This window comes from Takifugu flavidus, chromosome 11 (genome assembly GCF_003711565.1).
Source record: "Takifugu flavidus isolate HTHZ2018 chromosome 11, ASM371156v2, whole genome shotgun sequence".
NCBI classification, from domain to species: Eukaryota; Metazoa; Chordata; class Actinopteri; order Tetraodontiformes; family Tetraodontidae; genus Takifugu; species Takifugu flavidus.
In genome coordinates, this window is record NC_079530.1 from 14,852,927 (window position 1) to 14,865,731 (window position 12,805).

At 44.6% G+C, this 12,805-nt stretch overlaps 2 protein-coding genes across 2 annotated transcripts; both read right to left on the reverse strand.

Annotated features, from left to right (window-relative positions):
• Positions 1-3: 3 nt before the first annotated feature.
• On the reverse strand, positions 4-4,199 carry LOC130533566 (leucine-rich glioma-inactivated protein 1-like). Its single transcript, XM_057047090.1, has 8 exons — positions 3,298-4,199; positions 3,125-3,196; positions 2,671-2,742; positions 2,513-2,584; positions 2,302-2,373; positions 1,931-2,100; positions 1,682-1,846; positions 4-1,594 (listed from the first exon to the last, which is right to left on the reverse strand). The coding sequence occupies exons 1-8, from the start codon at positions 3,492-3,494 to the stop codon at positions 777-779; spliced, it is 1,638 nt and encodes a 545-aa protein (XP_056903070.1). The 5' UTR covers positions 3,495-4,199; the 3' UTR covers positions 4-776.
• Positions 4,200-6,369: 2,170 nt separating this feature from the next.
• On the reverse strand, positions 6,370-12,585 carry LOC130533564 (cone cGMP-specific 3',5'-cyclic phosphodiesterase subunit alpha'-like). The gene is made up of 22 exons (XM_057047085.1): positions 11,068-12,585; positions 10,802-10,954; positions 10,436-10,525; positions 10,201-10,341; positions 10,057-10,131; positions 9,915-9,979; positions 9,772-9,838; positions 9,653-9,700; positions 9,430-9,579; positions 9,194-9,337; positions 9,063-9,128; positions 8,836-8,982; positions 8,642-8,749; positions 8,439-8,548; positions 8,268-8,355; positions 8,079-8,179; positions 7,903-8,010; positions 7,759-7,822; positions 7,598-7,672; positions 7,436-7,519; positions 7,197-7,344; positions 6,370-7,114 (listed from the first exon to the last, which is right to left on the reverse strand). The coding sequence occupies exons 1-22, from the start codon at positions 11,533-11,535 to the stop codon at positions 7,080-7,082; spliced, it is 2,535 nt and encodes an 844-aa protein (XP_056903065.1). The 5' UTR covers positions 11,536-12,585; the 3' UTR covers positions 6,370-7,079.
• Positions 12,586-12,805: the final 220 nt, after the last annotated feature.

A 12,805-nucleotide genomic window follows, 5' to 3' on the forward strand; every position in this document is an offset into this window, starting at 1 on the left:
ATGCCGCTTATGTTAACTTTTATTGACTTAAACAGCATGAAAGGGTTGGATCATTCAGTCACGACACAGCTGATATAGTTTGCTAATGTTAAGCATCATGAACGATATCGGAAGTCATCCATTAAAAATATGTTTTCTCTACTTGTGAAAAAAAACTGTATTTCTGTTATTTTAAACATTAAAAACCATTGATAACAATAAAAAGGTTAGCCACAGGGATGTACGGGTATTCTCACACAGCATTTCTGTTGGTATTTTCCAATATCTGATCAGAACTTCCACATTGTTCTCCTTCATCCTTTATCTCACTCATGTGGTGCTTTTCAAACGTACAAAAGCTTCATTTACAAATATCGGCGCACAAGTGGACAGAAAAACATTGTAAACATTTCATTTTGGCAGATTTTGTTAATTTCGATTGTGCAATTAAAAAGTACCGCTTCATTGTTACCTTGTAGATAAATAGACGAGGCTATAAATGTATACAAACTTTGCTGAGTAATGTGAAAAGCTCGATGTTAAAAAAAATGTAATAGCATACTGGCGAATGCACGTTTTAATGTGTATGGATACTGCATTCATCGATTTGATGGCTTGTAATCATGCATTAATGTCTTGGCGGAATACCGGATCTGATTGTGACTTGAGAAACATGCAGTGAGCTCTACATGAACCTGGGCCACATTTGGTTAAGATACATGTGATCACATGTATCCTGCACGAACGCCAATGGACTCTCAAAGTGTAAAGAGTAAGAGGGTTCAGCCTGGGTCCGTTCAGTTGCTCAGATCAATGACCAGGTGTTCGTAAATCTGAGTTTTGCCTTTGAAACTTGAGGCGAGCAGGAACTGCCGGTTATCTATGGAGACCGGTGAGAAGGCCCTCGGCGCCTGGATGTTCACCTCTTGGAACTGGACAAACTCGCCCTTCTTGGCATCCCAGCGGTACACCTGGGTGAAAGAGTAATCGCTGCCCAGGATCGCGTACTGCCAGCTTCCCAGGGTGAAGGGCTGGAACACCATGGACCCGCGGGACGGCATGGTCTGCAGCTCTCGAAACAGGGCCCCGTCCCAGCGCATCACTTTGGAGTCGCCGATGAAGCGCGTCAGGCAGATGAAAAGGTCCGACTTGACGTGAAAGTGCTTGACGGCGTAGACGTCCTCCATCTCTGGAATGTCAGTGCGTCTTTCGAACTGCTTGGTGCCTTTGTTCCACTGATAGATGACCGGCCTCTGGGAACTGCTGGACAAGATCAGGTGAGGCTTGGAGGAGATCTCCATGTACTCCACATCGGTGTCCCGGTACCAAGGGTGGAGCGACTGATGGGAGTAGAATCCATTGCCGTTCCATTTGTATATGGTGGTGGAGCCGGCCTTTGAGCTGTCTGCTATGATGAAGAAGGATTCCCCGTCGATGCGAAACGTCTCCACGTCGTTGGGTTTACGGATTTTGAGGATGTCGATGCCCTGGAGCTTGATGAACTTGTTTGCCGAGCTGTCGCGTTTGTAGATGTGGGATCCACCAAACAGCTGAGCCACAATGACGAAGAGCTGGTCGTCGATGACCAGAGGTTTACAGATCACCGTGGAAGTGCCTGGTGAGGAAACAGCGGGCCACCGTGATGGGAGCGATCATGGCGGCTGCTGTGCAGCGTCATGTGCGTATGAGCATTTTCACTTACTGTTGATTTCGTCGTATTTCCTGAAGACCATCTCCACATGATCCCACTCTAGGAAAGTGCATTTCCCATTGAAGGGTTGAGCAAACACTACATACTGGTCATTTCCAAAGGAAAAGGCCTCCACCGATAACGTCTTGAAGTCCAAGGACTGGTAGGAAGCGAACTCTGAGGAAAGCAAGAACAAACCTCAGGTGAGGTTCAAAGGTCACGGCTGGAGGGACAATAACTGAACCTCCATCTGTGCTCCACCTGTGGTGATGCAGTCGAAGGACTGCGGCAGCAGACTGTTGATCTTCTTGTCCAGCTGTGAGGCTGGGCCTTTGCAGTAGATCTGATCCACGGTGGCGTTGGTGCTGTAGATCCACTCCACCAACCACTTCAGCTTACAGTCACAGGCGAACTGGTTCCCTCGCAAGTCTCTGAAGACAAACAAACAAAACCTTGAGAGCAGAACAGCTTCCGTGGTTCATAAGTGGCAGGACTATCTCTTCCTCTGAGCAACACGGCTGTTTAATGGCCTTAAAAGGGCCGCCCACTCACAAGCTGTGGCTTGAATCTTGCACTTTAGCACTTTAGCAAACCAGCATAATGGCACTTTGAACACAAAACTTTATACGTACACTTTTGTCAAGGCCTCAAGACCCCTGAAAAGATCTTTGGGCAGAGTTTCCAGGTTATTGAAGGCCAGACTCCTGGAATGACAAAGAATCACTGCCAATGACATTTAACTCCCTATGATTGTTCTTGTTCATTCAATTCCAAACTAAAAACACCAAACTGGTTGAAAAAAATGATCTAAACTCAATAAAATCGAGTTGGAGAGTAACTTACAGATGCACTAAGGTCTTCAGCCCATTAAAAGCGTTAGGAGAGATCGTCTGGATTTGGCTGTTTTCGATGAACCTGGGAAGGTTTTTTTTAAAATGGGAAGTCGAATGATTACAAGCGTTCATTTCATCTTCCGGAATAAGGTGGCATCGCCCACTTACAGATATTCCAGATGAGGAAGCCCGAGGAAAGAATCCTCGTTGATAGATTCCAAGTTGTTGGCTGTGAACAGGCTGCAGAGAAGTTGTTAATATTTCACTCTAGCTGCTCACCACCTGGACAACAAGCCGTTACCCCACATCTGCAGCCTTATTCTCACACAAAAACAGACTTTTGCAGGAGGAAAAAAGACACCCTATCTGCTTTATCATATCCCATAAACCCCCAAAAAACCCACATCAGATTTAAATGACTCCTCCCCATGAAGTCAAAGGATTTCCTTTTTAAAGGGGGATTCCCCACAAGTCTGAGGGACAGCCTGCATAGGAAAATGCTCAGATGAAGGCCTCCAGGAAATCTAATACTATTGTGATATTTTTTTTCGCTGCGACCTGCTCACTATAGGGAGTGACAAATGTAATAAAGACAATAATAAAAAGCTTGGAGAATTCTCACAGGAGATGCAGGCCGGGAGAGTGGATGAAGCTCTCCTTTGGGATTTCGGTGAATTTAGAATTGGCGAATGATCTGTAGGAAAACACAGACATGTGTGCGCGCCTTCAGATCTCATACAAGACAGTCTTTTAGAAATCTGTGCACCGAAAATTGCTAATAAAGTAAAGACTTACAGTGATGTGACTTCGCGGGGAAAGCTGCGGGGGATTATATCCGCGCTCTGGCACAGCGCGTTATCTTTGGTACATGTACAATGTGTGGGACAACGAGGCTGCTTGGGTTTCCCGACCACCACCGCAAGAAAAACAGACGCCACGACAAGTGAAAAGAGCCAGGTCGATCTCATGGGCATCTTCGGTGAATTCTCCATGCTGGCCAAGCAGAAATCCTGGACATGAACCGGGCTTCTCTGCCGTGGATCCTTCCGTCCGTCGCCGCCGCTGCAGGCCAGGCGACGCGCCGTCCGATCTTATTTATGTCTCCACGACGATTAAAACCGGGCGTCCAGGACGACCGCAGCGGTGTTTCACTTATGCTGTAGCTCTGAAATAAAAGCCAGCATCAGCCACGACAGCGAACGACGATCCTGATCAGATCCGCGGCGCGGTGGTGCGAGCGGAGGAAAATACCAGCTGGCGCGCTGACAAACGCGGCGTTACGGCAGGTGGGGATCCCAGCGGGAGCAGACGGAGCATCTCCATCCAAAACCACGCCTAGGATTTCGGCAAAGCAACCCACACGCTCGCAGCTCCCAATGGGCGACGGAATGGTATAATTAATGGTGAATCAGCTGTGGATGGAGCGCGCTGCCATGAGCCAGCGGATCGCTGTCTGTGGCGCAGACGCACACCGCGCTGCGATGCGGGATACAGGCGGGAAACCCGAGGAAAAAGCAACAATAACGACTAAATAACACTAGCTGGGCTTGAATCGACACCCCCAGACACAAGTTGTGTATATTCCTTAAAGTGCGCCGAGGGTTTGGTCTTTTTAAGGGCTGTTTTATTTCCTGTTTGACGCCCGGTTTCCATGGAGACCGGTAGATGTCAACTGCGGCTGGCCGGTGACAAGGGGCGTGTGGAAGCCCTCCTGTCTTCTTGACATCTGCTCTGTTTCAGTGAAATGAGCCCCACCCCCCTTCCGACACCCCTCACAAACAAAGGACAGAATCTGGCTCCCATCAGGCCGATCATGACATGTTTTTTCCCCTTCAAAACTAACCAGGTTCTTCTAAAACCTGCCCTGTTTTATTGCTTCAGTCCTTCTCATCACGACTGTTTCCAATGTTCCGGCCAGAATGAATAGAAATCCTTCCCGGCATCTGATCAAATTAATCCCATTCCCCCGAGCTTGGTGATTAATGTGTTTACATTTCTCTAAAAAGCTGTGTCACGTTCTGGGGGGAAACGTGCAGATGTTTTGGCCTCCCCACACCCTGGCTGACATGTTTTCTCTTCACTGTTATTGCTATGGTAATACCTTATTGGCTGTGGAAAGGACAGTGGGGAATTTGGGTCATGATCCGACGAGAGAGGGGAGCGGAACGACATTCCAGGCCCGCTGCCTGCTCCAGGAATCCTGTAGGAAAATGGAGAAGAGGAAGAAACCAGTCCTTGTCCCCCGCAAGCTTTTTGGAGTAAATGGGGGTGATTGTTGTGCTGCAGGATGATGGGCACTGTCTGTTCTTCATAAATGTCATCATTCATCACAAGGAGAGAATGTGCACGCACAGGCCTGTTTTGCCATATGATGGCTCGTACAGCCTCGGTGCTGCACGGCCGATATTGTTTCTGAAAGGATTTCGGCATTTTAACAGCACATCATCGCATAGTTTTGATTTTTCTGCTGAGGAATTTGCATTTTGTGTCAGATTATAAGACGAAACAGCGTGACCAAATGGATCAGTCCTGTGGGGTTCTCGGTTCATGTTGCCCTTTACCACCAAACAATCGTCAGAATTTAAATTTTAACGTTATTTAAATCGCAAAAGGGGCTGGCTTCTTCAAATTGCTCCCACAATTAGAAGAAGAACAATATTTGGAATTCTTGAAGGAAGGGAAAGTGAATCCAGCCACACTGTAATCTTCTTAACGGCAACCTGTTGAAAAGGAACTCAGACTTTCAGGCTTTATCTCATCACTCTATAAAAGAGATCTATACTAATGTGACTGATGTTAACAGTTATGTTATAAGGACAAAATGCTGCATTTGAGGTTATCTGTGGTCACTCAGTGTCCATGTGCTGTTAGTAAAACTCGAACCAGTAAACACACACACACACACACACACACACACACACACACACACACAGAGAGAGAGAGAGAGAGAGAGAGAGAGAGAGAGAGAGAGAGAGAGAGAAGGGGCGGAATAAATTACCTACATAATGCAGTAACCCTTATTGCCACTAGAGGGCAATACAAACAAATTATGGCCTGTTAAATATGAAATCATTCATTTATTTAAGAAATCTTTTGCTGAATGATAAAAACAAATTAAATCTATATCCATTTCTATATCACTGAGGGCAAATAAAGCAACAATGCAGCTTATTGTTTAATTAAAAAAAATACTAAAACTTAAAATGAGATTTCATCCAAACATTTGACAAAGTACATTCACATTTCCACCTTTTATCTGCGAATGGCTCATCCTTCTGGTCAGTCCATGTGCTCCCAGCAGTGAAAACAACATAATATGCTTGACCTCTGGAGCTGTGTTATGTCTTAAGATGTCTTGTCCATTTACAAAGCTGGCTTACCTTCTATGACGTGGCTGACGGGACTTTGACCCCTCTGGTATGAACTATGAAGTTTGCCCGTCACCTGCTACCATCTGCCTGAGCCCATCATCTCAGGAGGATGATGACTTTTGCCACGGGTACTTTAGTGTCAGTTTTCAACGAAGCCCAAATAAAGATTTGTGAGACTTATCTCAATATTTTAACATTTGGATTACATTTCTCTACAATATTGATGATATTTACCTCAACAGTATGTACCATCTGTGCTCTTTTGATGCATAATAATATTTTATACTCTCCCAGAGGTCAATAGCATATCATGATACATCTGAAGATCAAGGTCTGTGACGTTAAAAGCTGTTGTATATTTGTTCATTCAACATTAGTAAATGTTATATTCTTGTATTAGCGTCTGATAAAAACACAGCATTTGTCAAACCTGCTGTAAGTGGATATACTATATTGCTTAGAAATGGTTCTCAAAAGAAGATCAGACACAAACTAGTGATTTTTATAAAAATAAACTTTATTTATGCTTCTATATTTTACATGTGCTCCTAAATGCCAGCTTCAACCCTACATCAGAACATCTCTTAATTATTTTTCTCTTACTTCCAGCTCCTCGTGTCCACACGTGCTCCCAACATCATGCCTTATGAACAGGGTGACAGTTTTTTTTTAAAAATTTAAGCAGGGGATTTAAAAAGGAAAGCCCACAAGCTCGAGGTGGCTTATAAACAAATCCAATCCCATCAAATCTGCTTACATCTCTCACCCATTTGTCTGGAACATATGCTTGAAATTGAGAATTGAAAGAAAGCTTTAGGTGTAAATAATACATATTTCATAAACATAATATAATAGTTTAATCTGCATCATATTTGTAGCTTGACATTTAAAACGATGTCTAAAATTAAACAGCTTGATAAGTTAATTTTAAATTTATTATGATTAGAATAAAGAAAATACATAAATGTATTTTTTTTAATGGAGCTATATACACTATACATTTATACATTATTATAGCATTGCATATAAACATTTCTACTCAAGTGAAGTGTGGATTAAAATATTTTTCAGGACCAGAGGGTGGAAGAGCGACTCATATAAAAAGAAGGATTTTTGCATATTTGTAGAACTCCTTATGTTTATTCCAAAGACACACTGATGGACCTCCATGACTGTGTCCTTGAATGTGTCAGGGGTCTTGGTGGTTTAACAGATCACGCACGTCTTTGACTTTCCGCCACCTATGAGTTAAAAATAAAAATAAAAGTGAGGGAATATTGACAACAGTGATAAGTGATGTGCCGTCAGTCGCTGAAGGTTTACTTTGATCTGGTTCCTCCGACTTCTTCTTCCCATCCTCAATCGCCTTTATCTTGGCCTCGTGGACATCTGCCAGGGCTTTCCACTCGCACCTGTTGTTATTAAGCCCGTCGAACATGGGCTGGATTTCTGAGTGGAAATGAGCAAACTCCTGCAAAACACACGCAAAAGTGCAGGACAAGCCCCAACGATCTTTAGAAACTGGGGGAGAACACATGGCGTTTTACTCTAAACCGATGTACCTTGTACACAAAGGAGCAGACAAAGTCAATGAAACCACACTGCATCTTCGGTAGCTCGTCGGCGTGGTTTCTGTCCATCATGGGCTAAAGTGGCAAAAGAAGGAACAATGTGATTATGGTGAACGAGGTTCAGGAACGCTAATAATTGAATGGAGCTCTTACAATAGGTTGCTGCTCCAGGACTGTCCTCTCAAGATCTCCCTGCTCCCAAAACTCTGCCGCCACCATCAGAGCGACCTAGAACCATCAAAAACAAACAGAGAAGTGAGTCTGGGGAGCGGGAGGGTTCCATTTAGATGAGGAGTCTGGGGACAGGAAGGCACCTTGCTTTGAACCTCCCACGGCTTTGTGATGGCTGACAGGTCACAGGCTGTCATCATCATGGCCCTGCCAGAAATTAAAGAACATTTCTGAATAAATGGAATCTCGAAAACCTGCAAGCATTGGCTTTCATCCTCTGCATTTACATGATGATTTCCTTCCTGGTCGGGTTGTTGGAGACGTAGCTGATCCTCTCTTTCTCCTCTGGCATTGCCTGCATGCTTTCCACCAGTTTCTGGAACATTGTTCTCTTCCTGAAAGGCAACGCAGCCATTAGGCCACCGAAGACGCCCTCACAGTCGAGGCTGCTGGACGTCCTTACTTGAAGTAGAGGGCCAGATCTGTGGCGATGATGCAGACTTCGAACAGATGCTGCACTGTCTCAAACTGACGCTTCTGAAGGTTTTGGAAGATGTTCAGGTTCTGCAGGATAATGGACAACGGTTGTCACCGCCCGGCATGACAGATACTCACAAATGCTGTTGTTAAACGGATAAATAGGAAGACCAACCTCATCCTCCATCAGCGTTTTACTGTACTCAAGGTGATGTCGCTCCATGACTGAGGAGCTGTGCAGTTTGGCCAGCGGGGATAGACTCCTGCGGAAGTGCGCCGAATCCAGAGCAGGTAAGTCACATGATCATGTTTCGGTGTCCTGTAGCCGGACACAAAAGGTTCTTACTTTGTCTGATAGAGGTTGTTGGTCCCTCTGTGGTCAATATCATGGCAGAATCCAGCAGCGACCATGGCGAAGGCATCAAGGTCCGAGTAGTACTTCTTCAGCTTACCAGTCTGTTGAGGAGAAGGATGGATTCACCCGTGGCGAGCAAAATTTAGCCGAAGCAGCAAGAAAAGAGGGTATTTGGTGCAAGAACTCGGCCTTACAAGCAGCAGCGTAAACATGGTTTGTCCCACATTGAAGCCGTGTCTCCAGTTGTGGTAGGTGATGTCGCGGTATCCCTTGCGGACCGTGTACATCCATCGTGTCAGGGTCTGCACGGCGGAAGGGAAGAGGGAGAAACGCCATTGGCAGCCAAATGACTGAATAGTTGTTAAAAACTCGAGGGTGCCAACTTTACCTCCGCTTGAACTTTGAATTTTTCCACCACCCCCAGCTCGAAGAAGCAGCGGATGCCACATTTGATGAGCTCAAACTCTGACAGGGGGAAGTCGCTAAAATGGAACTCATGCAAGTCCACAGTCTTCGCATCAGGGATGTTTGATTTCTGCAGGGTGGAATGACGCAGCAAATGATCAGATTTGATATCACGAGCAGTATTGCTGGCTCTCTTATCTGGCAGCTTACCAACAGCTTGTACATCTCCTTCTGGTCGCAGTCTTCAGGGTCAGAGCCAAATTTCTCCTGAGTGTTCTGTGTGTTCGTGAAAACGTTTTACATTTGCCTGCTTTAAAGCAACCAAATAAAGCCCAGCTCACCAGAATGGTCTGCACGTCGCTCAGTGAGGCCTTCGTCTGGTACATGAGCATCTCCTGGGCGACCTCTTTCCTCCACTCTGTCCTGTTCAGTTTGTCGTACGTGTCGCTATTCAGGGTGGCCCAGCCGAGGAACTGGGTTAGAGACTATGGACGTGAAATTAAATACCTTAAATGTCTGGGTGAGGTGCTTTTGCTTTAGAAATAAGGACAGGATTAAACCAAGAATCGTCCCATACTTCTATGATCTGCTCATCATTCTCATCAAAGGGCTTGCCATCTTTTCTGTTGAAGAAGGTGGCGACTCCGACGATTTCTTCCTTTTTGTTGACAATCGGAAGCGCGAGGACGTTCTTGATCTTCCACCCACTCTCGTCCACTGCTTCTTTCTGCCAGATACAACAACCAGGTTGTGTCACATACAGGGTGCGATAGAAGCGGAGCGAGAGAGGAGCGGCTCACCTGAAAGGTGAAGTAATCGTCCGCCGCAGCGTTCATCATGTTGCAGATCTAGACGGACCAAAGTGTGAGTCTCGGGAATGTTCAGCAACGCTTTAATCCAAATAAAAGGAAAAACTTACCATTCCATTCTCCGCCACATATGAGGGGAGCCCACTGACCAGGGCCCAGTGGTCTGCTGGAGGGCCACTGTGAGCACAGAGAAAAGGAGTCACTGCACAGATTAGTCCTTTTCAGAACCCATTCAGCACATCCGTGTACTTACGGAATAACTTTAATCTCCTCTTTGTCTTCCAGCAAGTAGTCGATAATTTTGTAAAAGCTTATTTCCTAAATATTTGGACCAAAAACATCATTCAAATGTCTGCAAGCTGGGTTAAAAAGAACCATTCTGCCCTTTAACTCACCCTGCCATCAGGGGTCTTGGGGCCTTTGTAGGGCTCCTGGTCCCCTAGTTTGATTGCCCACTCATCGAAAAATTCCTGGTGGAGAAATGCCCATAATCACGTCTCTGCATCCACAATAGCCTGATTCCATCATTCCCCCCATACCTTGTCTTTGGTCATGTCCAGCAGTCCCACAGAGTATCTTTCACACTTGATGTATGTTCTGACTGTGTACAGAGCTTTGTGAAACTGCCTCTCAATATCCGTCAGCTCCTCAAACACTTTGCTGGCCGCCCACAGCAACACCTAAAATGTTAAAAAAAAAACCAGCCCCAAAAACCCTTTTATTTAACAATGTGCATGTGATGATTGAAGCTGCGCTCTGAAAATGCTTTTTTACCTGGCTTTTCCTGGATTCTACATCCCACATATAAGAGGTGTGTGCTTGCATAACCACAACTGCAGCAAAGTTCACGTACTTGTTAAAGAGCTGCAACAAAAGAGTGTTTCATCAGTTCACCTCCGTTTGTTTGGAAGAGTCATTTTTGCTGCGTTATCCTCGTGGCTGGGATGTGTTGTGTCAAAAAAGACAAGAAAAGGGGAAATACTCCCTCCCAGACAAGATTAGGAGTTGAGCTGTCATTATAGGTCAAGGCACAAAAGGTCAGTAACAGGAAGTCGGCAGAGCTAAAATAGGTTATTTCAAATCACTGGCTAAAAATATGTAACACCTGAGGCGTCTGAGGCGTTCCTCAAGGCCACTCACCTCCTGATCGCTCTTTGAGAAGTCCTCAGCGCCTTGTTTGTTGAGGGCCATGATGACGCCAATGGGCTCCTTCCCACTCATGACGGGAGCTGTAATCACGCATTTTGTGGTGTATTTGGTCTGTTTGTCCACAAAGTCACTGAAATGAGAGTCCTGAGAAGAAGAGCAGCCAAATGCTTTAGATGGAAACACAACATGTTTTTCCAATCAAAAGTCCACAAAATCCGTTCATTTTTCTCAAACAAATTCAGCAGTTTTCTCTTTACCTTCTTAACATCGGGAATGTTCTGAGGCTTCTTGGAATGGGCCGTCCAACCAACGACTCCCATGTCGGTGGGAAAAACAATCTCCACATTGGGGTTGACGATATTTTTCTCTAAGGGGGAATTGTGTGTCACGTCGAAGAGAATGGTGGACAGCTCAGGTGTCCCGTTACGAGCCCTGCAGCCAAAGTAGCTGCAGCGATCTGCCTGGATCAGCAGAGCAATCCTCTGGAGAATCTTGTGCAGGATCTTTTCCATCGGGTTGCTGCTCTGTATCTCCTTGATGAGCTCAAAGATGAACTCGGCCTCCTGGATGGTGGACAGATCTTTGTAGGATGCCGGGTCTTTGACCTGCACCTGGTTGTTGAAGGCAGCCGTGATCACATCAGCCTTCACTTTCTTCTCATAATAGACCTTGGCAAACTCTGGGTTGTTGTCCAGGAACTTCTCCACAGTGTCTTTGTCTGCCATGTTGAAGGTTCCGTGACGCTCTGCCAGATGAGTGCGGATGGATAGAGGAGACAGCAGAGGAGTAAAGGACCTACAGAAGCTACTGAAGCATTTCCCAAACTTCAACCTCAACCAAAGCAACAGAAGGCAGTGGCTTACTCCATAAGGGGATCCCAGGGGTCACTAATAGCTGTGACGTAAGATTCATAAAGCCTCTGAGCTTTCTTAACTTGTAAATCCATCCACTTGTCATTTTGGAGCATCCAATCCCATCACAAAGACATATCCCAGTTATACCACCTGCAGAGTGACCACAGTAGACAGGAACCAGGCACTAAAAAGGCCAGTGTTATGATTTAAAGAGTATAATGATAATTCCACCAAACAAAGAGGGTGAAAGCAGCTATCGGCCACAGAGAGACTGTTTTTAAAAACCTTATGATGCCTGAGGAGGATTTGTATGAATCACAGAGATTATTGTGATGATACACTGATGAACACCCTCACAAACAGCAGCACTTCACTATTAGGCTCCTCCACAGAGTGGTTAACCTGAGCCGTCAGCTGGCAGCTTCTTTTAATCACTTAAAGCGTTCAACTGGATTGCTTAATCGATTTATTTTAATGCAATTCTTGACCCTTCAACTACTGAAATGCACTCAGCCTGAATAAAAAGGATAATTTCAATAATAACAAGTCATAGACTATTTAAAAGTTGAACTTAAATTATTTCAAATTCAACTTTTCATCTTACTGCCTTTTCTATGAAACATAATTTTAGCTGATAAATATTTATACAATTGGCTATATTATAAATTAATTAAGACTGTATAAGTAAATGAAGGCAGAAAAATGATTTAGGCCAAAGCTAGAGTGATGTTGAAGTTCCAGGGTCACAATTCCTGATGGTGTTGATTAGCAATTGTAATCCACTCCCTCAAATAGCCCAGGAAAGGGATTACATGCACAAGCTCCATGGTGATATTTATCTCATCTGAGCTGTGTGAGACCACAGACCAAATCAGGACAGCAGATCACTTCTCTCAGCAGTCTAAAAGTGGATTATTACCATTGTAACTTGTACTTTATATTATTATTATTATTATTTTATTATTATTATTATTATTATTATTATTATTATATTATTATTATTATTATTATTATAGCACTATCCGCACAATGTTTTTTTAAGTTAAATTTTAATATATGATACAAAAGTCAAAAACTTGCAACTAAAATGCATGAAATCCCTAACCCTTGAACACAGCTAGCGGTTAACAGGCACGGAAGT